General features: G+C 39.3%; 1 protein-coding gene, 1 long non-coding RNA gene and 2 pseudogenes across 2 annotated transcripts; 1 reads left to right on the top strand and 3 right to left on the bottom strand.

Annotated features, from left to right (window-relative positions):
• LOC115225743 overlaps nucleotides 1–12081 on the bottom strand; it is a 63476-nt pseudogene extending 51395 nt beyond the window's left edge.
• Nucleotides 429–3998, top strand: LOC118768288. Its single transcript, XR_005004119.1, has 3 exons — nucleotides 429–664; nucleotides 2215–2219; nucleotides 3989–3998. It is a non-coding gene; the product is annotated as an uncharacterized LOC118768288 (long non-coding RNA).
• A 71-nt stretch (nucleotides 12082–12152) lies between the features above and the next one.
• LOC115225744 lies at nucleotides 12153–18387 on the bottom strand (annotated as a pseudogene).
• Nucleotides 18388–18449: 62 nt separating this feature from the next.
• LOC115225571 (zinc finger protein 208-like) lies at nucleotides 18450–25638 on the bottom strand (the record flags this gene model as incomplete). Its single annotated transcript, XM_036514475.1, has 4 exons — nucleotides 25597–25638; nucleotides 21422–24128; nucleotides 20080–21171; nucleotides 18450–19996 (listed from the first exon to the last, which is right to left on the bottom strand). Coding segments are annotated over exons 1-4 (5388 nt in total), but the record flags the coding sequence as incomplete, so codon positions are not given.
• Between the last annotated feature and the right edge of the window lie 564 nt (nucleotides 25639–26202).

Here is a 26202-nt window from a genome sequence, read left to right as displayed (position 1 = left end):
ACCCTTCCGTACTGGAGAGAAACCATACTACTGTGATACCTGTGGAAAGTCATTCGCTGGTGACTTAAATACTCATAAACGCATTCATAGTAAAGAGAAGCCGTATCACTGTGGTAAATCATTCTCTTTAAATCATCACTTAGCTAAACACAAACTTATTCATACAGGAGGGAGGCCATATCACACGATATCTGTCTGTGTTTGTCTCCTTAGCATTACTTGACAACCGATGCTCTTGTGTTTATGTCCCCGTCACCTAGCGGTTCGGCAAAAAGTGACCGATAGACTAAGTACTGGGCTTCCAAACAATAAGTCCCGGGGTCGATTTGCTCGACTAAAGTCGGTGCTCCAGCATGGCCACAGTCAAATGACTGAAACAAGTAAAAGAGTAAAGAGTATATATAAATATATATTCACACACACAACAGTCTTTCATGCAGTTTCCATCCATCAAATCCACTCACAAGGCTTTGGTCAACCTAGGGCTATAGAAGACATTTGCCCAGGTTGCTGCGCAGTGGGATTGAACTGCAAACCACTTGGTTGCAAAGCGTGCTTCGTGATGGCACAGCCCTGCCTCCACCTATGTTGTTTTGGAACAATGAAATGAAGTCGGGTGAGGCAGAACCAACATCCACAGTCAATCATGGAACGCAAAGAGGTGGTGATTACAATTTCTGCTTGAACAGTATCAGCATAGATTGCTATAAGAGTAGAGAAGATACAATAGAGAGAGAGAGGGGAAACTACAGAGACATTGAAAGCTACTGAAAGAATCATATCACAACTGATAAGGAACAGAGTTCGCCAACATGAGTAGCAGATATATATATATATGGGTGTACCTCCTCTGATATTCATATTTAATTTTGTTTGTACTTTATAATCTCTGAAGAGGCCTTGGGATATTTTTGTAAGTGTCTCATTTATAACCACATATTAACCTATCACACATGGCTAATATGAGCTTAATGAGGCACCCATATCTGCATGGCTGAAACAGCTGTAATATGTAGTTTATATTTATATTCACTTATACATACTGTACTTATTGTATCATATTACTCATTGATGTACATTGTTTTGTTCTATATTATTATGTTTGACCTGAATGTTCATATGTAGTGGTTTAATAAATTATGTGATTGGGAATTATCTGGTAGTTTATCATTGATTAAGATGTGTTCCTCCATTTTCTTATTTTGTATATATATATACTCTTTACTCTTTTGCTTGTTTCAGTCATTTGACTGGCCATGCTGGAGCACCGCCTTTAGTAGAGCAAATCGACCCCAGAACTTTTTCTTTGTAAGCCCAGTACTTATTCTATCGGTCTCTTTTGCCGGACCACTAAGTGACGGAGACGTAAACACACCAGCATCAGTTGTCAAGCGATGTTGAGGGGACAAACACAGACACACATATATATACATATATACAACAGGCTTCTTTCACTGAGAAATGTAGTCTCCTAAGCCAATGACTGCATCATTGTGCAATTTATGTTACTAACTATAAATCGGGGGTTGCTAAAGGGGATCTCAGGGACCCCTAGGGGTTGGTGAGCAATTACAGGGGGGTCAGTGATAACCAAGGAGTTGAATGGGGGTCGGTGTGCGAAAGACCAGCTCTCCCAGACGAACTGCTTGAAATACTTAGCACTATGAAACGTGGGAAAAACATGAATTTTCACTGCAGTGAAGAGTCTCTGGTTGCTAACGTTCGCAGCCTGATGTCGTAATCAAAGATTGAGGTGTAGCAGTGGCTGTGTGGTAAGTAGCTTGCTTACCAACCAAGTATCTTCTACTATAGCCTCGGGCCGACCAAAGCCTTGTGAGTGGATTTGTTAGACGGAAACTGAAAGAAGCCCGTCGTATATATGTATATATATATATGCGTGTGTGTGTATATGTTTGTGTGTCTGTCCCCCCAACATCGCTTGACAAACGATGCTGGTGTGTTTACGTCCCTGTCACTTAGCAATTCGGCAAATAGAGACCGATAGAATAAGTACTAGGCTTACGAAGAATAAGTCCCAGGGTCAATTTGCTCAACTAAAGGTGGTGCTCCAGCATGGCCACAGTCAAATGACTGAAACAAGTAAAAGAGTAATGAGTTGCAGACTGTCAAATGCTTGTTTTTAGAAATTGCCTGAATCTGGAGGAAGGAGGTGATTTGCCGAACCGCTAAGTTACGGGGACGTAAACATACCAGCATCGGTTGTCAAGCAATGTTGGGGGGACAAACACACACACACACACACGCATATATATATATATACGACAGCATGCTAGCATGGAGAACGGACGTTAAACGACGATGATGATGATGATGACAGGCTTCTTTCAGTTTCCGTCTACCAAATCCACTCACAAGGCTTTGGTTGGCCCGAGGTTATAGTAGAAGACACTTGCCCAAGGTGTCACACAGTGGGACTGAACCCGGAACCGTGTGTTTGGTAAGCAAGCTACTAACCACACAGTCACTCCTGCGCCTATGTTTCTGTCAAGTTCTCTTCAGCTATGGACTTTACAAAGTCTTGTACAAAAGAATCGTCTTAGAAACTTCCGTACCATATCTTCATAACTGGACTTCAATGTATCTCAGTTTCTCAGTTATGTGGATATTCAAAATAAAATATCAAATATGTTGGATATATGATATGATATGATATAATAAGCACTGTCCGAACGTGGCAGATACTAGCGTCGCCTGACTGGCTCCTGTGCCGGTGACACATAAAAGCACCAACCGATCGTGGCCGTTTGCCAGACTGCTCTGGCCCCTGTGCCGGTGGCACGTAAAGAACACCCACTACACTCATGGAGTGGTTGGTGTTAAGAAGGGCATCCAGCTTTAGAAACTCTACCAGATCAGACTGGAGCCTGGTGCAGCCTCTATGGCTTACCAGACGCCGGTCGAACCGTCCAACCCATGCTAGCATGGAAAACGGACGTTAAATGATGATGTTCCTATTATTGACAGCCAATTTTTTTTGTTATCTATTAAAGGATTTGTAAATAAACTATTATATTGCGAGACAAGGGTAACGACTGACAGACTTCTGGAAAAGCTCTCACTATCACATCATCATCATTTAACGTCCGCTTTCCATGCTAGCATGGGTTGGACGGTTCTACCGGGGTCTGGTAAGCCATGGAGGCTGCACCAGGCTCCAGTCTGATCTGGCAGTGTTTCTACAGTTGGATGCCCTTCCTAATGCCAACAACTCCGTGAGTGTAGCAGGTGTCTTTTACGTGCCACCGGCACAGGAGCCAGAGCAGACTGGCAAACGGCCACGATCGGTTGGTGCTTTTATGTGTCACCGGCACGGACGCCAGTGAGGCGATGCTAGTAACTGCCACGCTCGAATGGTGCTTTGTACGTGTCACCGGCACGGGTGTCTTAACTACAATTTCCGGAGAAAAAAAAAGGCAAGGAATTGGATGAATGCTTAATAGTATATTTATTGATCCTTTCGTAAAGAAAAAAGTATCTGTCTGTGAGCAACAGGAAAACTTCCATATAATGCCTGGCAGAGGATGAAAATGAATTAGGAAGGCTGAGGAGTAAAGGCTGGAAGTTCTTGTTTGTTGAAGATGAGAAATGGTAAGTTGATTGACAACAAGAATAATAATATAAAGCAATTTTTTTATTCTCAGACAGAAAAGGTAAACGTAATTACATAAGTAATCCACATTAAAATCCAAATAAAAAAAAAATAGATAAAAATCTTGGTTGTTTTGATTTCAGTATTTTATGGTCAATCATCTGACAATAAGAGTCTGTAGAATGTATTCTCCTTATGACCACGACCTTTGGCATCAGGCCATGCAAGTGACCAAGACCTTTGGCATTATGCTGTGTTTGAGAAGACCCATCAAGCCAAGCGAAATTGTAGTTGTGGCAGATACTAGTGTCACACAACTGGCACCTGTGCCAGTGCACATAAAAGCGCCCATTATACTCTCAGAGTGTTTGGTGTTAGGAAGAGCATCCAGCCATAGAAACCATGCCAAACTAGACTAGAGTCTGGTACAGCTTGCCAGCCCTGGTCAAACCGTCCAACCCATGCCAGCATGGACAACAGACATTAAATGATGAGGATGATGATTGTGAAAAACAGAATAATGGATAACAATCCTTGTTGAAACAGTATACAGTCACCAGAAGTCCATCTTTTTTGGAAAATGTGCAGCACCGTGGGCAAGTGTCTTCCATCATAGTCTGGGCTAACCAATATTGTGTGAGTGAATTTGGTTGACAGAAACTGTATGGAAGCCATCATGCATATGTGTGCTTGTTTGCCTATTGTTTGATAAACTGTGTTGGTTTGTTTAAGCACCTGTAACCTAGCAGTTTAACAAAAGAGACCAATAAAGAAATATTATTGGATTTCCATCTTCGCATTGGTTAGACTTTTGACAGGGGCTGGCAAGGCTGGAGAGCTGCACCAGACTCCAGTCAGCTATTCTAGCAGGGTTTCTACAGCTGGATGCTCTTCCTGATGCCAACCACTCTACCGAGTGCACTGGGTGTCTTTTCCGTGCAATGAAATCGTTTTGTTGGAGTAAACCCTTTAACCCTTTAGCATTCAGATTATTCTGTCAAATATAATATTTATTCATCATATTGTTTTAAGCTAATCATGTCATTATTTCGTAGCTTTAAGATTTTGATGATGTTATCACCTGTTTTTAGATTGACATTATAGGCTGATGTGAGATACCAAATGTGGGCAGTTTTAACAGAAAACAGGTAGATTATTTGGGCCGGATATGGCCGGTTTAAACACTAAAGGGTTAAGGCAGTGCTCCAGTATGACCGCAAGTCAATGATCGAATCAAGTAAGAACATAAAAGATATTGCACTGTTAAGGCTTCTCTCCAGTATGGATGTGTTTGTGAGTCGTTAAGTTATGATTCTGAGAGAATGATTTACCACAGGTATCACAGTGATAGGGCTTCTCACCTGTATGAATACGCTTGTGAGTGTTTAAGTTATTTATTTGAGAGAAAGATTTACCACAGGTGTCACAGTGATAGGGCTTCTCACCTGTATGAATACGCTTGTGAGTGTTTAAGTTATTTATCTGAGAGAAAGATTTACCACAGGTGTCACAGTGATAGGGCTTCTCACCTGTATGAATACGCTTGTGAGTGTTTAAGTTATTTATTTGAGAGAAAGATTTACCACAGGTGTCACAGTGATAGGGCTTCTCACCTGTATGAATACGCTTGTGAGTGTTTAAGTTATTTATTTGAGAGAAAGATTTACCACAGGTGTCACAGTGATAGGGCTTCTCACCTGTATGAATACGCCTGTGAGTGTTTAAGTTATTTATTTGAGAGAAAGATTTACCACAGGTGTCACAGTGATAGGGCTTCTCACCTGTATGAATACGCTTGTGAGTGTTTAAGTTATTTATTTGAGAGAAAGATTTACCACAGGTGTCACAGTGATAGGGCTTCTCACCTGTATGAATACGCTTGTGAGTGTTTAAGTTATTTATTTGAGAGAGAGATTTACCACAGGTGTCACAGTGATAGGGCTTCTCACCTGTATGAATACGCTTGTGAGTGTTTAAGTTATTTATTTGAGAGAAAGATTTACCACAGGTATCACAGTGATAGGGCTTCTCACCTGTATGAATACGCTTGTGAGTGTTTAAGTTATTTATCTGAGAGAAAGATTTACCACAGGTGTCACAGTGATAGGGCTTCTCACCTGTATGAATACGCTTGTGAGTGTTTAAGTTATTTATCTGAGAGAATGATTTACCACAGGTGTCACAGTGATAGGGCTTCTCACCTGTATGAATACGCTTGTGAGTGTTTAAGTTATTTATTTGAGAGAAAGATTTACCACAGGTTTCACAGTGATACGGCTTCTCACCTGTATGAATACGCTTGTGAGTGTTTAAGTTATTTATTTGAGAGAAAGATTTACCACAGGTATCACAGTGATAGGGCTTCTCACCTGTATGAATACGCTTGTGAGTGTTTAAGTTATTTATCTGAGAGAAAGATTTACCACAGGTGTCACAGTGATAGGGCTTCTCACCTGTATGAATACGCTTGTGAGTGTTTAAGTTATTTATCTGAGAGAATGATTTACCACAGGTGTCACAGTGATAGGGCTTCTCACCTGTATGAATACGCTTGTGAGTGTTTAAGTTATTTATTTGAGAGAAAGATTTACCACAGGTATCACAGTGATAGGGCTTCTCACCTGTATGAATACGCTTGTGAGTGTTTAAGTTATTTATCTGAGAGAAAGATTTACCACAGGTGTCACAGTGATAGGGCTTCTCACCTGTATGAATACGCTTGTGAGTGTTTAAGTTATTTATTTGAGAGAAAGATTTACCACAGGTATCACAGTGATAGGGCTTCTCACCTGTATGAATACGCTTGTGAGTGTTTAAGTTATTTATCTGAGAGAAAGATTTACCACAGGTGTCACAGTGATAGGGCTTCTCACCTGTATGAATACGCTTGTGAGTGTTTAAGTTATTTATCTGAGAGAATGATTTACCACAGGTGTCACAGTGATAGGGCTTCTCACCTGTATGAATACGCTTGTGAGTGTTTAAGTTATTTATTTGAGAGAAAGATTTACCACAGGTGTCACAGTGATAGGGCTTCTCACCTGTATGAATACGCTTGTGAGTGTTTAAGTTATTTATCTGAGAGAAAGATTTACCACAGGTGTCACAGTGATAGGGCTTCTCACCTGTATGAATACGCCTGTGAGTGTTTAAGTTATTTATTTGAGAGAAAGATTTACCACAGGTGTCACAGTGATAGGGCTTCTCACCTGTATGAATACGCTTGTGAGTGTTTAAGTTATTTATTTGAGAGAAAGATTTACCACAGGTGTCACAGTGATAGGGCTTCTCACCTGTATGAATACGCTGTGAGTGTTTAAGTTATTTATTTGAGAGAAAGATTTACCACAGGTGTCACAGTGATAGGGCTTCTCACCTGTATGAATACGCTTGTGAGTGTTTAAGTTATTTATTTGAGAGAAAGATTTACCACAGGTGTCACAGTGATAGGGCTTCTCACCTGTATGAATACGCTTGTGAGTGTTTAAGTTATTTATCTGAGAGAAATGATTTACCACAGGTGTCACAGTGATAGGGCTTCTCACCTGTATGAATACGCTTGTGAGTGTTTAAGTTATTTATTTGAGAGAAAGATTTACCACAGGTGTCACAGTGATAGGGCTTCTCACCTGTATGAATACGCTTGTGAGTGTTTAAGTTATTTATCTGAGAGAATGATTTACCACAGGTGTCACAGTGATAGGGCTTCTCACCTGTATGAATACGCTTGTGAGTGTTTAAGTTATTTATTTGAGAGAAAGATTTACCACAGGTGTCACAGTGATAGGGCTTCTCACCTGTATGAATACGCTTGTGAGTGTTTAAGTTATTTATCTGAGAGAAAGATTTACCACAGGTGTCACAGTGATAGGGCTTCTCACCTGTATGAATACGCTTGTGAGTGTTTAAGTTATTTATCTGAGAGAAAGATTTACCACAGGTGTCACAGTGATAGGGCTTCTCACCTGTATGAATACGCTTGTGAGTGTTTAAGTTATTTATTTGAGAGAAAGATTTACCACAGGTGTCACAGTGATAGGGCTTCTCACCTGTATGAATACGCTTGTGAGTGTTTAAGTTATTTATTGAGAGAAAGATTTACCACAGGTGTCACAGTGATAGGGCTTCTCACCTGTATGAATACGCTTGTGAGTGTTTAAGTTATTTATCTGAGAGAAAGATTTACCACAGGTGTCACAGTGATAGGGCTTCTCACCTGTATGAATACGCTTGTGAGTGTTTAAGTTATTTATTTGAGAGAAAGATTTACCACAGGTGTCACAGTGATAGGGCTTCTCACCTGTATGAATACGCTTGTGAGTGTTTAAGTTATTTATTTGAGAGAAAGATTTACCACAGGTATCACAGTGATAGGGCTTCTCACCTGTATGAATACGCTTGTGAGTGTTTAAGTTATTTATCTGAGAGAAAGATTTACCACAGGTGTCACAGTGATAGGGCTTCTCACCTGTATGAATACGCTTGTGAGTGTTTAAGTTATTTATCTGAGAGAATGATTTACCACAGGTGTCACAGTGATAGGGCTTCTCACCTGTATGAATACGCTTGTGAGTGTTTAAGTTATTTATTTGAGAGAAAGATTTACCACAGGTATCACAGTGATAGGGCTTCTCACCTGTATGAATACGCTTGTGAGTGTTTAAGTTATTTATCTGAGAGAATGATTTACCACAGGTGTCACAGTGATAGGGCTTCTCACCTGTATGAATACGCTTGTGAGTGTTTAAGTTATTTATTTGAGAGAAAGATTTACCACAGGTATCACAGTGATAGGGCTTCTCACCTGTATGAATACGCTTGTGAGTGTTTAAGTTATTTATCTGAGAGAAAGATTTACCACAGGTGTCACAGTGATAGGGCTTCTCACCTGTATGAATACGCTTGTGAGTGTTTAAGTTATTTATCTGAGAGAAGATTTACCACAGGTGTCACAGTGATAGGGCTTCTCACCTGTATGAATACGCTTGTGAGTGTTTAAGTTATTTATTTGAGAGAAAGATTTACCACAGGTGTCACAGTGATAGGGCTTCTCACCTGTATGAATACGCCTGTGAGTGTTTAAGTTATTTATTTGAGAGAAAGATTTACCACAGGTGTCACAGTGATAGGGCTTCTCACCTGTATGAATATGCCTGTGAGTGTTTAAGTTATTTATTTGAGAGAAAGATTTACCACAGGTGTCACAGTGATAGGGCTTCTCACCTGTATGAATACGCTGTGAGTGTTTAAGTTATTTATTTGAGAGAAAGATTTACCACAGGTGTCACAGTGATAGGGCTTCTCACCTGTATGAATACGCTGTGAGTGTTTAAGTTATTTATTTGAGAGAAAGATTTACCACAGGTGTCACAGTGATAGGGCTTCTCACCTGTATGAATACGCCTGTGAGTGTTTAAGTTATTTATTTGAGAGAAAGATTTACCACAGGTGTCACAGTGATAGGGCTTCTCACCTGTATGAATACGCCTGTGAGTGTTTAAGTTATTTATTTGAGAGAAAGATTTACCACAGGTGTCACAGTGATAGGGCTTCTCACCTGTATGAATACGCTTGTGAGTGTTTAAGTTATTTATTTGAGAGAAAGATTTACCACAGGTGTCACAGTGATAGGGCTTCTCACCTGTATGAATACGCTTGTGAGTGTTTAAGTTATTTATCTGAGAGAAAGATTTACCACAGGTGTCACAGTGATAGGGCTTCTCACCTGTATGAATACGCTTGTGAGTGTTTAAGTTATTTATTTGAGAGAAAGATTTACCACAGGTGTCACAGTGATAGGGCTTCTCACCTGTATGAATACGCTTGTGAGTGTTTAAGTTATTTATCTGAGAGAATGATTTACCACAGGTGTCACAGTGATAGGGCTTCTCACCTGTATGAATACGCTTGTGAGTGTTTAAGTTATTTATTTGAGAGAAAGATTTACCACAGGTGTCACAGTGATAGGGCTTCTCACCTGTATGAATACGCTTGTGAGTGTTTAAGTTATTTATCTGAGAGAAAGATTTACCACAGGTGTCACAGTGATAGGGCTTCTCACCTGTATGAATACGCTTGTGAGTGTTTAAGTTATTTATCTGAGAGAATGATTTACCACAGGTGTCACAGTGATAGGGCTTCTCACCTGTATGAATACGCTTGTGAGTGTTTAAGTTATTTATTTGAGAGAAAGATTTACCACAGGTATCACAGTGATACGGCTTCTCACCTGTATGAATACGCTTGTGAGTGTTTAAGTTATTTATCTGAGAGAAAGATTTACCACAGGTGTCACAGTGATAGGGCTTCTCACCTGTATGAATACGCTTGTGAGTGTTTAAGTTATTTATCTGAGAGAAAGATTTACCACAGGTGTCACAGTGATAGGGCTTCTCACCTGTATGAATACGCTTGTGAGTGTTTAAGTTATTTATTTGAGAGAAAGATTTACCACAGGTGTCACAGTGATAGGGCTTCTCACCTGTATGAATACGCTTGTGAGTGTTTAAGTTATTTATTTGAGAGAAAGATTTACCACAGGTATCACAGTGATAGGGCTTCTCACCTGTATGAATACGCTTGTGAGTGTTTAAGTTATTTATCTGAGAGAAAGATTTACCACAGGTGTCACAGTGATAGGGCTTCTCACCTGTATGAATACGCTTGTGAGTGTTTAAGTTATTTATCTGAGAGAATGATTTACCACAGGTGTCACAGTGATAGGGCTTCTCACCTGTATGAATACGCTTGTGAGTGTTTAAGTTATTTATTTGAGAGAAAGATTTACCACAGGTATCACAGTGATAGGGCTTCTCACCTGTATGAATACGCTTGTGAGTGTTTAAGTTATTTATCTGAGAGAAAGATTTACCACAGGTGTCACAGTGATAGGGCTTCTCACCTGTATGAATACGCTTGTGAGTGTTTAAGTTATTTATTTGAGAGAAAGATTTACCACAGGTGTCACAGTGATAGGGCTTCTCACCTGTATGAATACGCTTGTGAGTGTTTAAGTTATTTATCTGAGAGAAAGATTTACCACAGGTGTCACAGTGATAGGGCTTCTCACCTGTATGAATACGCTTGTGAGTGTTTAAGTTATTTATCTGAGAGAATGATTTACCACAGGTGTCACAGTGATAGGGCTTCTCACCTGTATGAATACGCTTGTGAGTGTTTAAGTTATTTATTTGAGAGAAAGATTTACCACAGGTGTCACAGTGATAGGGCTTCTCACCTGTATGAATACGCCTGTGAGTGTTTAAGTTATTTATTTGAGAGAAAGATTTACCACAGGTGTCACAGTGATAGGGCTTCTCACCTGTATGAATATGCCTGTGAGTGTTTAAGTTATTTATTTGAGAGAAAGATTTACCACAGGTGTCACAGTGATAGGGCTTCTCACCTGTATGAATACGCCTGTGAGTGTTTAAGTTATTTATTTGAGAGAAAGATTTACCACAGGTGTCACAGTGATAGGGCTTCTCACCTGTATGAATACGCCTGTGAGTGTTTAAGTTATTTATTTGAGAGAAAGATTTACCACAGGTGTCACAGTGATAGGGCTTCTCACCTGTATGAATACGCTGTGAGTGTTTAAGTTATTTATTTGAGAGAAAGATTTACCACAGGTGTCACAGTGATAGGGCTTCTCACCTGTATGAATACGCTTGTGAGTGTTTAAGTTATTTATTTGAGAGAAAGATTTACCACAGGTGTCACAGTGATAGGGCTTCTCACCTGTATGAATACGCTTGTGAGTGTTTAAGTTATTTTTTGAGAGAAAGATTTACCACAGGTGTCACAGTGATAGGGCTTCTCACCTGTATGAATACGCCTGTGAGTGTTTAAGTTATTTATTTGAGAGAAAGATTTACCACAGGTGTCACAGTGATAGGGCTTCTCACCTGTATGAATACGCTTGTGAGTGTTTAAGTTATTTATTTGAGAGAAAGATTTACCACAGGTGTCACAGTGATAGGGCTTCTCACCTGTATGAATACGCTTGTGAGTGTTTAAGTTATTTATTTGAGAGAAAGATTTACCACAGGTGTCACAGTGATAGGGTCTTCTCACCTGTATGAATACGCCTGTGAGTGTTTAAGTTATTTATTTGAGAGAAAGATTTACCACAGGTGTCACAGTGATAGGGCTTCTCACCTGTATGAATACCTGTGAGTGTTTAAGTTATTTATTTGAGAGAAAGATTTACCACAGGTGTCACAGTGATAGGGCTTCTCACCTGTATGAATACGCCTGTGAGTGTTTAAGTTATTTATTTGAGAGAAAGATTTACCACAGGTGTCACAGTGATAGGGCTTCTCACCTGTATGAATACGCCTGTGAGTGTTTAAGTTATTTATTTGAGAGAAAGATTTACCACAGGTGTCACAGTGATAGGGCTTCTCACCTGTATGAATACGCTTGTGAGTGTTTAAGTTATTTATTTGAGAGAAAGATTTACCACAGGTGTCACAGTGATAGGGCTTCTCACCTGTATGAATACGCTGTGAGTGTTTAAGTTATTTATTTGAGAGAAAGATTTACCACAGGTGTCACAGTGATAGGGCTTCTCACCTGTATGAATATGCCTGTGAGTGTTTAAGTTATTTATTTGAGAGAAAGATTTACCACAGGTGTCACAGTGATAGGGCTTCTCACCTGTATGAATACGCCTGTGAGTGTTTAAGTTATTTATTTGAGAGAAAGATTTACCACAGGTGTCACAGTGATAGGGCTTCTCACCTGTATGAATACGCCTGTGAGTGTTTAAGTTATTTATTTGAGAGAAAGATTTACCACAGGTGTCACAGTGATAGGGCTTCTCACCTGTATGAATACGCCTGTGAGTGTTTAAGTTATTTATTTGAGAGAAAGATTTACCACAGGTGTCACAGTGATAGGGCTTCTCACCTGTATGAATACGCTTGTGAGTGTTTAAGTTATTTATTTGAGAGAAAGATTTACCACAGGTGTCACAGTGATAGGGCTTCTCACCTGTATGAATACGCTTGTGAGTGTTTAAGTTATTTTTTTGAGAGAAAGATTTACCACAGGTGTCACAGTGATAGGGCTTCTCACCTGTATGAATACGCCTGTGAGTGTTTAAGTTATTTATTTGAGAGAAAGATTTACCACAGGTGTCACAGTGATAGGGCTTCTCACCTGTATGAATACGCTTGTGAGTGTTTAAGTTATTTATTTGAGAGAAAGATTTACCACAGGTGTCACAGTGATAGGGCTTCTCACCTGTATGAATACGCTTGTGAGTGTTTAAGTTATTTATTTGAGAGAAAGATTTACCACAGGTGTCACAGTGATAGGGCTTCTCACCTGTATGAATACGCTTGTGAGTGTTTAAGTTATTTATTTGAGAGAAAGATTTACCACAGGTGTCACAGTGATAGGGCTTCTCACCTGTATGAATACGCTTGTGAGTGTTTAAGTTATTTATTTGAGAGAAAGATTTACCACAGGTGTCACAGTGATAGGGCTTCTCACCTGTATGAATACGCTTGTGAGTGTTTAAGTTATTTATTTGAGAGAAAGATTTACCACAGGTATCACAGTGATAGGGCTTCTCACCTGTATGAATACGCTTGTGAGTGTTTAAGTTATTTATCTGAGAGAAAGATTTACCACAGGTGTCACAGTGATAGGGCTTCTCACCTGTATGAATACGCTTGTGAGTGTTTAAGTTATTTATCTGAGAGAAAGATTTACCACAGGTGTCACAGTGATAGGGCTTCTCACCTGTATGAATACGCTTGTGAGTGTTTAAGTTATTTATTTGAGAGAAAGATTTACCACAGGTTCACAGTGATAGGGCTTCTCACCTGTATGAATACGCTTGTGAGTGTTTAAGTTATTTATTTGAGAGAAAGATTTACCACAGGTGTCACAGTGATAGGGCTTCTCACCTGTATGAATACGCTTGTGAGTGTTTAAGTTATTTATCTGAGAGAAAGATTTACCACAGGTGTCACAGTGATAGGGCTTCTCACCTGTATGAATACGCTTGTGAGTGTTTAAGTTATTTATCTGAGAGAAGATTTACCACAGGTGTCACAGTGATAGGGCTTCTCACCTGTATGAATACGCTTGTGAGTGTTTAAGTTATTTATTTGAGAGAAAGATTTACCACAGGTGTCACAGTGATAGGGCTTCTCACCTGTATGAATACGCTTGTGAGTGTTTAAGTTATTTATCTGAGAGAAAGATTTACCACAGGTGTCACAGTGATAGGGCTTCTCACCTGTATGAATACGCTTGTGAGTGTTTAAGTTATTTATTTGAGAGAAAGATTTACCACAGGTGTCACAGTGATAGGGCTTCTCACCTGTATGAATACGCTTGTGAGTGTTTAAGTTATTTATCTGAGAGAAAGATTTACCACAGGTGTCACAGTGATAGGGCTTCTCACCTGTATGAATACGCTTGTGAGTGTTTAAGTTATTTATCTGAGAGAAAGATTTACCACAGGTGTCACAGTGATAGGGCTTCTCACCTGTATGAATACGCTTGTGAGTGTTTAAGTTATTTATTTGAGAGAAAGATTTACCACAGGTGTCACAGTGATAGGGCTTCTCACCTGTATGAATACGCTTGTGAGTGTTTAAGTTATTTATCTGAGAGAAAGATTTACCACAGGTGTCACAGTGATAGGGCTTCTCACCTGTATGAATACGCTTGTGAGTGTTTAAGTTATTTATTTGAGAGAAAGATTTACCACAGGTGTCACAGTGATAGGGCTTCTCACCTGTATGAATACGCTTGTGAGTGTTTAAGTTATTTATTTGAGAGAAAGATTTACCACAGGTGTCACAGTGATAGGGCTTCTCACCTGTATGAATACGCCTGTGAGTGTTTAAGTTATTTATTTGAGAGAAAGATTTACCACAGGTGTCACAGTGATAGGGCTTCTCACCTGTATGAATACGCTTGTGAGTGTTTAAGTTATTTATTTGAGAGAAAGATTTACCACAGGTGTCACAGTGATAGGGCTTCTCACCTGTATGAATACGCTTGTGAGTGTTTAAGTTATTTATCTGAGAGAATGATTTACCACAGGTGTCACAGTGATAGGGCTTCTCACCTGTATGAATACGCTTGTGAGTGTTTAAGTTATTTATTTGAGAGAAAGATTTACCACAGGTGTCACAGTGATAGGGCTTCTCACCTGTATGAATACGCTTGTGAGTGTTTAAGTTATTTATCTGAGAGAATGATTTACCACAGGTGTCACAGTGATAGGGCTTCTCACCTGTATGAATACGCTTGTGAGTGTTTAAGTTATTTATTTGAGAGAAAGATTTACCACAGGTGTCACAGTGATAGGGCTTCTCACCTGTATGAATACGCTTGTGAGTGTTTAAGTTATTTATCTGAGAGAATGATTTACCACAGGTGTCACAGTGATAGGGCTTCTCACCTGTATGAATACGCTTGTGAGTGTTTAAGTTATTTATTTGAGAGAAAGATTTACCACAGGTATCACAGTGATAGGGCTTCTCACCTGTATGAATACGCTTGTGAGTGTTTAAGTTATTTATCTGAGAGAAAGATTTACCACAGGTGTCACAGTGATAGGGCTTCTCACCTGTATGAATACGCTTGTGAGTGTTTAAGTTATTTATCTGAGAGAATGATTTACCACAGGTGTCACAGTGATAGGGCTTCTCACCTGTATGAATACGCTTGTGAGTGTTTAAGTTATTTATTTGAGAGAAAGATTTACCACAGGTATCACAGTGATAGGGCTTCTCACCTGTATGAATACGCTTGTGAGTGTTTAAGTTATTTATCTGAGAGAAAGATTTACCACAGGTGTCACAGTGATAGGGCTTCTCACCTGTATGAATACGCTTGTGAGTGTTTAAGTTATTTATCTGAGAGAAAGATTTACCACAGGTGTCACAGTGATAGGGCTTCTCACCTGTATGAATACGCTTGTGAGTGTTTAAGTTATTTATTTGAGAGAAAGATTTACCACAGGTGTCACAGTGATAGGGCTTCTCACCTGTATGAATACGCTTGTGAGTGTTTAAGTTATTTATTTGAGAGAAAGATTTACCACAGGTATCACAGTGATAGGGCTTCTCACCTGTATGAATACGCTTGTGAGTGTTTAAGTTATTTATCTGAGAGAAAGATTTACCACAGGTGTCACAGTGATAGGGCTTCTCACCTGTATGAATACGCTTGTGAGTGTTTAAGTTATTTATCTGAGAGAATGATTTACCACAGGTGTCACAGTGATAGGGCTTCTCACCTGTATGAATACGCTTGTGAGTGTTTAAGTTATTTATTTGAGAGAAAGATTTACCACAGGTGTCACAGTGATAGGGCTTCTCACCTGTATGAATACGCCTGTGAGTGTTTAAGTTATTTATTTGAGAGAAAGATTTACCACAGGTGTCACAGTGATAGGGCTTCTCACCTGTATGAATACGCTTGTGAGTGTTTAAGTTATTTATTTGAGAGAAAGATTTACCACAGGTGTCACAGTGATAGGGCTTCTCACCTGTATGAATACGCTTGTGAGTGTTTAAGTTATTTTTTTGAGAGAAAGATTTACCACAGGTGTCACAGTGATAGGGCTTCTCACCTGTATGAATACGCCTGTGAGTGTTTAAGTTATTTATCTGAGAGAATGATTTACCACAGGTGTCACAGTGATAGGGCTTCTCACCTGTATGAATACGCTTGTGAGTGTTTAAGTTATTTTTTTGAGAGAAAGATTTACCACAGGTGTCACAGTGATAGGGCTTCTCACCTGTATGAATACGCCTGTGAGTGTTTAAGTTATTTATTTGAGAGAAAGATTTACCACAGGTGTCACAGTGATAGGGCTTCTCACCTGTATGAATACGCTTGTGAGTGTTTAAGTTATTTATTTGAGAGAAAGATTTACCACAGGTGTCACAGTGATAGGGCTTCTCACCTGTATGAATACGCTTGTGAGTGTTTAAGTTATTTATTTGAGAGAAAGATTTACCACAGGTGTCACAGTGATAGGTCTTCTCACCTGTATGAATACGCCTGTGAGTGTTTAAGTTATTTATTTGAGAGAAAGATTTACCACAGGTGTCACAGTGATAGGGCTTCTCACCTGTATGAATATGCCTGTGAGTGTTTAAGTTATTTATTTGAGAGAAAGATTTACCACAGGTGTCACAGTGATAGGGCTTCTCACCTGTATGAATACGCCTGTGAGTGTTTAAGTTATTTATTTGAGAGAAAGATTTACCACAGGTGTCACAGTGATAGGGCTTCTCACCTGTATGAATACGCCTGTGAGTGTTTAAGTTATTTATTTGAGAGAAAGATTTACCACAGGTGTCACAGTGATAGGGCTTCTCACCTGTATGAATACGCTTGTGAGTGTTTAAGTTATTTATTTGAGAGAAAGATTTACCACAGGTGTCACAGTGATAGGTCTTCTCACCTGTATGAATACGCCTGTGAGTGTTTAAGTTATTTATTTGAGAGAAAGATTTACCACAGGTGTCACAGTGATAGGGCTTCTCACCTGTATGAATATGCCTGTGAGTGTTTAAGTTATTTATTTGAGAGAAAGATTTACCACAGGTGTCACAGTGATAGGGCTTCTCACCTGTATGAATACGCCTGTGAGTGTTTAAGTTATTTATTTGAGAGAAAGATTTACCACAGGTGTCACAGTGATAGGGCTTCTCACCTGTATGAATACGCCTGTGAGTGTTTAAGTTATTTATTTGAGAGAAAGATTTACCACAGGTGTCACAGTGATAGGGCTTCTCACCTGTATGAATACGCCTGTGAGTGTTTAAGTTATTTATTTGAGAGAAAGATTTACCACAGGTGTCACAGTGATAGGGCTTCTCACCTGTATGAATACGCTTGTGAGTGTTTAAGTTATTTATTTGAGAGAAAGATTTACCACAGGTGTCACAGTGATAGGGCTTCTCACCTGTATGAATACGCTTGTGAGTGTTTAAGTTATTTTTTTGAGAGAAAGATTTACCACAGGTGTCACAGTGATAGGGCTTCTCACCTGTATGAATACGCCTGTGAGTGTTTAAGTTATTTATTTGAGAGAAAGATTTACCACAGGTGTCACAGTGATAGGGCTTCTCACCTGTATGACTACGCTTGTGAGTGTTTAAGTTATTTATTTGAGAGAAAGATTTACCACAGGTGTCACAGTGATAGGGCTTCTCACCTGTATGAATACGCTTGTGAGTGTTTAAGTTATTTATTTGAGAGAAAGATTTACCACAGGTGTCACAGTGATTGGTCTTCTCACCTGTATGAATACGCCTGTGAGTGTTTAAGTTATTTATTTGAGAGAAAGATTTACCACAGGTGTCACAGTGATAGGGCTTCTCACCTGTATGAATATGCCTGTGAGTGTTTAAGTTATTTATTTGAGAGAAAGATTTACCACAGGTGTCACAGTGATAGGGCTTCTCACCTGTATGAATACGCCTGTGAGTGTTTAAGTTATTTATTTGAGAGAAAGATTTACCACAGGTGTCACAGTGATAGGGCTTCTCACCTGTATGAATACGCCTGTGAGTGTTTAAGTTATTTATTTGAGAGAAAGATTTACCACAGGTGTCACAGTGATAGGGCTTCTCACCTGTATGAATACACTTGTGAGTGTTTAAGTTATTTATTTGAGAGAAAGATTTACCACAGGTGTCACAGTGATAGGGCTTCTCACCTGTATGAATACGCTTGTGAGTGTTTAAGTTATTTATTTGAGAGAAAGATTTACCACAGGTGTCACAGTGATAGGGCTTCTCACCTGTATGAATACGCTGTGAGTGTTTAAGTTATTTATTTGAGAGAAAGATTTACCACAGGTGTCACAGTGATAGGGCTTCTCACCTGTATGAATACGCTTGTGAGTGTTTAAGTTATTTATTTGAGAGAAAGATTTACCACAGGTGTCACAGTGATAGGGCTTCTCACCTGTATGAATACGCTTGTGAGTGTTTAAGTTATTTATTTGAGAGAAAGATTTACCACAGGTGTCACAGTGATAGGGCTTCTCACCTGTATGAATACGCTTGTGAGTGTTTAAGTTATTTATCTGAGAGAAAGATTTACCACAGGTGTCACAGTGATAGGGCTTCTCACCTGTATGAATACGCTTGTGAGTGTTTAAGTTATTTATTTGAGAGAAAGATTTACCACAGGTGTCACAGTGATAGGGCTTCTCACCTGTATGAATACGCTTGTGAGTGTTTAAGTTATTTATCTGAGAGAATGATTTACCACAGGTGTCACAGTGATAGGGCTTCTCACCTGTATGAATACGCTTGTGAGTGTTTAAGTTATTTATTTGAGAGAAAGATTTACCACAGGTATCACAGTGATAGGGCTTCTCACCTGTATGAATACGCTTGTGAGTGTTTAAGTTATTTATCTGAGAGAAAGATTTACCACAGGTGTCACAGTGATAGGGCTTCTCACCTGTATGAATACGCTTGTGAGTGTTTAAGTTATTTATCTGAGAGAATGATTTACCACAGGTGTCACAGTGATAGGGCTTCTCACCTGTATGAATACGCTTGTGAGTGTTTAAGTTATTTATTTGAGAGAAAGATTTACCACAGGTATCACAGTGATACGGCTTCTCACCTGAATGAATACGCTTGTGAGTGTTTAAGTTATTTATCTGAGAGAAAGATTTACCACAGGTGTCACAGTGATAGGGCTTCTCACCTGTATGAATACGCTTGTGAGTGTTTAAGTTATTTATCTGAGAGAAAGATTTACCACAGGTGTCACAGTGATAGGGCTTCTCACCTGTATGAATACGCTTGTGAGTGTTTAAGTTATTTATTTGAGAGAAAGATTTACCACAGGTGTCACAGTGATAGGGCTTCTCACCTGTATGAATACGCTTGTGAGTGTTTAAGTTATTTATTTGAGAGAAAGATTTACCACAGGTATCACAGTGATAGGGCTTCTCACCTGTATGAATACGCTTGTGAGTGTTTAAGTTATTTATCTGAGAGAAAGATTTACCACAGGTGTCACAGTGATAGGGCTTCTCACCTGTATGAATACGCTTGTGAGTGTTTAAGTTATTTATCTGAGAGAAAGATTTACCACAGGTGTCACAGTGATAGGGCTTCTCACCTGTATGAATACGCTTGTGAGTGTTTAAGTTATTTATTTGAGAGAAAGATTTACCACAGGTATCACAGTGATAGGGCTTCTCACCTGTATGAATACGCCTGTGAGTGTTTAAGTTATTTATTTGAGAGAAAGATTTACCACAGGTGTCACAGTGATAGGGCTTCTCACCTGTATGAATACGCTTGTGAGTGTTTAAGTTATTTATTTGAGAGAAAGATTTACCACAGGTGTCACAGTGATAGGGCTTCTCACCTGTATGAATACGCTTGTGAGTGTTTAAGTTATTTTTTGAGAGAAAGATTTACCACAGGTGTCACAGTGATAGGGCTTCTCACCTGTATGAATACGCCTGTGAGTGTTTAAGTTATTTATCTGAGAGAATGATTTACCACAGGTGTCACAGTGATAGGGCTTCTCACCTGTATGAATACGCTTGTGAGTGTTTAAGTTATTTATTTGAGAGAAAGATTTACCACAGGTATCACAGTGATAGGGCTTCTCACCTGTATGAATACGCTTGTGAGTGTTTAAGTTATTTATCTGAGAGAATGATTTACCACAGGTGTCACAGTGATAGGGCTTCTCACCTGTATGAATACGCTTGTGAGTGTTTAAGTTATTTATTTGAGAGAAAGATTTACCACAGGTATCACAGTGATAGGGCTTCTCACCTGTATGAATACGCTTGTGAGTGTTTAAGTTATTTATCTGAGAGAAAGATTTACCACAGGTGTCACAGTGATAGGGCTTCTCACCTGTATGAATACGCTTGTGAGTGTTTAAGTTATTTATCTGAGAGAATGATTTACCACAGGTGTCACAGTGATAGGGCTTCTCACCTGTATGACTACGCTTGTGAGTGTTTAAGTTATTTATTTGAGAGAAAGATTTACCACAGGTGTCACAGTGATAGGTCTTCTCACCTGTATGAATACGCCTGTGAGTGTTTAAGTTATTTATTTGAGAGAAAGATTTACCACAGGTGTCACAGTGATAGGGCTTCTCACCTGTATGAATATGCCTGTGAGTGTTTAAGTTATTTATTTGAGAGAAAGATTTACCACAGGTGTCACAGTGATAGGGCTTCTCACCTGTATGAATACGCCTGTGAGTGTTTAAGTTATTTATTTGAGAGAAAGATTTACCACAGGTGTCACAGTGATAGGGCTTCTCACCTGTATGAATACGCCTGTGAGTGTTTAAGTTATTTATTTGAGAGAAAGATTTACCACAGTTGTCACAGTGATAGGGCTTCTCACCTGTATGAATACGCCTGTGAGCGTTTAAGTTATTTATTTGAGAGAAAGATTTACCACAGGTGTCACAGTGATAGGGCTTCTCACCTGTATGAATACGCTTGTGAGTGTTTAAGTTATTTATTTGAGAGAAAGATTTACCACAGGTGTCACAGTGATAGGGCTTCTCACCTGTATGAATACGCTTGTGAGTGTTTAAGTTATTTTTTGAGAGAAAGATTTACCACAGGTGTCACAGTGATAGGGCTTCTCACCTGTATGAATACGCCTGTGAGTGTTTAAGTTATTTATTTGAGAGAAAGATTTACCACAGGTGTCACAGTGATAGGGCTTCTCACCTGTATGATACGCTTGTGAGTGTTTAAGTTATTTATTTGAGAGAAAGATTTACCACAGGTGTCACAGTGATAGGGCTTCTCACCTGTATGAATACGCTTGTGAGTGTTTAAGTTATTTATTTGAGAGAAAGATTTACCACAGGTGTCACAGTGATAGGTCTTCTCACCTGTATGAATACGCCTGTGAGTGTTTAAGTTATTTATTTGAGAGAAAGATTTACCACAGGTGTCACAGTGATAGGGCTTCTCACCTGTATGAATATGCCTGTGAGTGTTTAAGTTATTTATTTGAGAGAAAGATTTACCACAGGTGTCACAGTGATAGGGCTTCTCACCTGTATGAATACGCCTGTGAGTGTTTAAGTTATTTATTTGAGAGAAAGATTTACCACAGGTGTCACAGTGATAGGGCTTCTCACCTGTATGAATACGCCTGTGAGTGTTTAAGTTATTTATTTGAGAGAAAGATTTACCACAGGTGTCACAGTGATAGGGCTTCTCACCTGTATGAATACGCTTGTGAGTGTTTAAGTTATTTATTTGAGAGAAAGATTTACCACAGGTGTCACAGTGATAGGTCTTCTCACCTGTATGAATACGCCTGTGAGTGTTTAAGTTATTTATTTGAGAGAAAGATTTACCACAGGTGTCACAGTGATAGGGCTTCTCACCTGTATGAATATGCCTGTGAGTGTTTAAGTTATTTATTTGAGAGAAAGATTTACCACAGGTGTCACAGTGATAGGGCTTCTCACCTGTATGAATACGCCTGTGAGTGTTTAAGTTATTTATTTGAGAGAAAGATTTACCACAGGTGTCACAGTGATAGGGCTTCTCACCTGTATGAATACGCCTGTGAGTGTTTAAGTTATTTATTTGAGAGAAAGATTTACCACAGGTGTCACAGTGATAGGGCTTCTCACCTGTATGAATACGCCTGTGAGCGTTTAAGTTATTTATTTGAGAGAAAGATTTACCACAGGTGTCACAGTGATAGGGCTTCTCACCTGTATGAATACGCTTGTGAGTGTTTAAGTTATTTATTTGAGAGAAAGATTTACCACAGGTGTCACAGTGATAGGGCTTCTCACCTGTATGAATACGCTTGTGAGTGTTTAAGTTATTTTTTTGAGAGAAAGATTTACCACAGGTGTCACAGTGATAGGGCTTCTCACCTGTATGAATACGCCTGTGAGTGTTTAAGTTATTTATTTGAGAGAAAGATTTACCACAGGTGTCACAGTGATAGGGCTTCTCACCTGTATGACTACGCTTGTGAGTGTTTAAGTTATTTATTTGAGAGAAAGATTTACCACAGGTGTCACAGTGATAGGGCTTCTCACCTGTATGAATACGCTTGTGAGTGTTTAAGTTATTTATTTGAGAGAAAGATTTACCACAGGTGTCACAGTGATTGGTCTTCTCACCTGTATGAATACGCCTGTGAGTGTTTAAGTTATTTATTTGAGAGAAAGATTTACCACAGGTGTCACAGTGATAGGGCTTCTCACCTGTATGAATATGCCTGTGAGTGTTTAAGTTATTTATTTGAGAGAAAGATTTACCACAGGTGTCACAGTGATAGGGCTTCTCACCTGTATGAATACGCCTGTGAGTGTTTAAGTTATTTATTTGAGAGAAAGATTTACCACAGGTGTCACAGTGATAGGGCTTCTCACCTGTATGAATACGCCTGTGAGTGTTTAAGTTATTTATTTGAGAGAAAGATTTACCACAGGTGTCACAGTGATAGGGCTTCTCACCTGTATGAATACGCTTGTGAGTGTTTAAGTTATTTATTTGAGAGAAAGATTTACCACAGGTGTCACAGTGATAGGGCTTCTCACCTGTATGAATACGCTTGTGAGTGTTTAAGTTATTTATCTGAGAGAATGATTTACCACAGGTGTCACAGTGATAGGGCTTCTCACCTGTATGAATACGCTTGTGAGTGTTTAAGTTATTTATTTGAGAGAAAGATTTACCACAGGTGTCACAGTGATAGGGCTTCTCACCTGTATGAATACGCTTGTGAGTGTTTAGGTTATTTATCTGAGAGAAAGATTTACCACAGGTGTCACAGTGATAGGGCTTCTCACCTGTATGAATACGCTTGTGAGTGTTTAAGTTAGTTATCTGAGAGAAAGATTTACCACAGGTGTCACAGTGATAGGGCTTCTCACCTGTATGAATACGCTTGTGAGTGTTTAAGTTATTTATCTGAGAGAAAGATTTACCACAGGTGTCACAGTGATAGGGCTTCTCACCTGTATGAATACGCTTGTGAGTGTTTAAGTTATTTATCTGAGAGAAAGATTTACCACAGGTGTCACAGTGATAGGGCTTCTCACCTGTATGTATACGCTTGTGAGTGTTTAGGTTATTTATCTGAGAGAAAGATTTACCACAGGTGTCACAGTGATAGGGCTTCTCACCTGTATGAATACGCTTGTGAGTGTTTAAGTTATTTATTTGAGAGAAAGATTTACCACAGGTATCACAGTGATAGGGCTTCTCACCTGTATGAATACGCTTGTGAGTGTTTAAGTTATTTATCTGAGAGAAAGATTTACCACCGGTGTCACAGTGATACGGCTTATCTCCTGTATGAATATATTTGTGTTCAGTCAAGTGATGATTCTGAGAGAAGGATTTACCACAGATATCACAATGATATTGATTATCATCTGTATGAATGCGTTTGTGAGTAGTTAAGTTATTTATTTGCGAGAAAGATTTACCGCAGATATCACAATGGTAAGGTTTCTCTCCTGTATGGATACGTTTGTGCTTAGTTAAGACATCGTTTTGAGTGAAGAATTTGCCGCAGATATGGAGTGGTTGGCGTTAGGAAGGGCATCGAGCTGTAGAAACACTGCCAGTTCAGACTGGTCCTGGTGCAGCCTTCTTGCTTCCCAGACCCCAGTTGAACCGTCCAACCCATGCTTGCATGGAAAGCGGACGCTAAATGATCATGATGAGGATGATGATATAGCCCAGGCGTGAACAAATAAATTATTTGTTCACATCTGGGCTACAAAAGGTGTTTGTAAATTTTTGGGGGTCGTAATCATTCATAACAGTCTGTAATTCATGATGAGGAATTTCATTGAAGAGTTTTTCATCTCTGTCTTTGGAATGTTCCTCGTGCCATTCAGTAACAACTTTAGCTGTGTGAATTGGTGCATTATCATCCTGAAAGCTTGTGTTTCCCTCCAGAAGCAGATCCACAACCATAGGATGAATTTGATCAGATAAAATGCTTAAATAGTCTTGACTATTAATTCTGCCAAGGAGGGAAACCATTGGGCTGGCAGATTTCCAAGATATAGCTCCCCAGATCATTACAGATCCTCCTCCATGTTTAACAGTTGGAAGAAGGCAGTCTGGGTCAAATGCTTCTTTTGGCTCTCTTCACACGTATACTCGGCCGGTTGTCGGAAATAAGGTAATGGATGACTCGTCCTAGAAAATAACATTCTTCCACTGCTCTAGGGATAATTTCTGTAGGTTTTTACTCCACTCTAAACGCTTTGCAACGTTTGTTTTTGAAAGTAGTGGTTTTCTGATTGCAGCCCTCCCTTGAAATCCGGCTTTGTGCAGCTCCCAGCAAAAAGTTTTTGTGGAAACTGGGTACTTGAGGCGGTGATTAAGCCCTGCAGTAATTTTGGGGGCTGTACTTTTGTGATCCTTTCTAACAATTTGCTGAATTAATTAATTGTCTTTTAAACCCGAAGCTATATAAAAATATTGAGGACTTTTGTTGAAGGAAGAGTTACTTCCCCTCGTCCATTAACCGTTCAGTCTTGCAAATTCCGTTTACTTCCTGCTATAGTTTCATACAAATCTTTATCCCTTGATCAATTCCGCTTTATAACTGATAATTATTAGGAGACCGGAATTAGATACGAATGATTTCATATCTAATTTCATATCTAACGCACAACTCAGAAAAAAGGAAGGACTAAAAATATTACTTAAACAAAGTTATATAATTTCTTTCTCTGTTTCGTTTTCCTTTTCACTGCCCATTCCAGTTTTTTTCTTTCCCACATTTTGCTATTAACCATTTCTTAATATCCTCACCATTTCCATCAATACCTATACAGACATTTTTATACATCGTGGATCTCCGTCGTTCGCCGATGAGGATTCAGGTGTAAGACCAACTGAATCCCCTGCTCCGGAATTCCCGTGAGTCGCCGAGGATTCCGCTGGCAACGTGGAACAGCGAAAAGATCCAGGGAATCGAACTCACTAACTCGCGATTGATAGCCCGATGCGCGAACCACCGAGCCATGCGCCTTCCGCTTAGACAGTAACCATGGTGATAGTCAACAACAATATTACGTTCCCCCTTCCTTCTTAGTTTCGCTTTTGTGTCAGCAGCACTCTTTGTGGTTTCATATATTAAAGAGTCTAAGTCACATGACGCAACTTACTTCCGGCTGGTCACGTTTCCTCAATTCTTTGGAGACGAAATCGAAAGTAAATAAATATTTATTTATTTATTAAGCATCAGGGGTAAGTTATTATATATATATGTATATATATTGGAGAGGAATACGATCTGATTGAAGACGTTGTATAGCAAATACTGCGATTTATAGAAATGCCGTAGTTTGTTGTGTATTGATGTAGGCTGGGCAGGAATGGAGTGGCGGTCAAACGGAATGGCGGATAACGTTATCAGCCGGTTATTGTTATCAAAATGAATTGGTTCAGACTTTATATTTGTTTAACGTCATCTGTTAGGTGTTGGCCAATGCTGTACGGAAATGATCACAATAAGCGGCTTCCACTATATATATGATTCTTGTGAAATTCCTTTGTAATCGCCAACTTTTGTGTGTGTGTATATATA

This window comes from Octopus sinensis, linkage group LG28 (assembly GCF_006345805.1).
Source record: "Octopus sinensis linkage group LG28, ASM634580v1, whole genome shotgun sequence".
Taxonomy (NCBI): domain Eukaryota; kingdom Metazoa; phylum Mollusca; class Cephalopoda; order Octopoda; family Octopodidae; genus Octopus; species Octopus sinensis.
The sequence above is the reverse complement of the archived record's forward strand: the minus strand, read 5'-3'. Positions and strand labels throughout refer to the sequence as shown.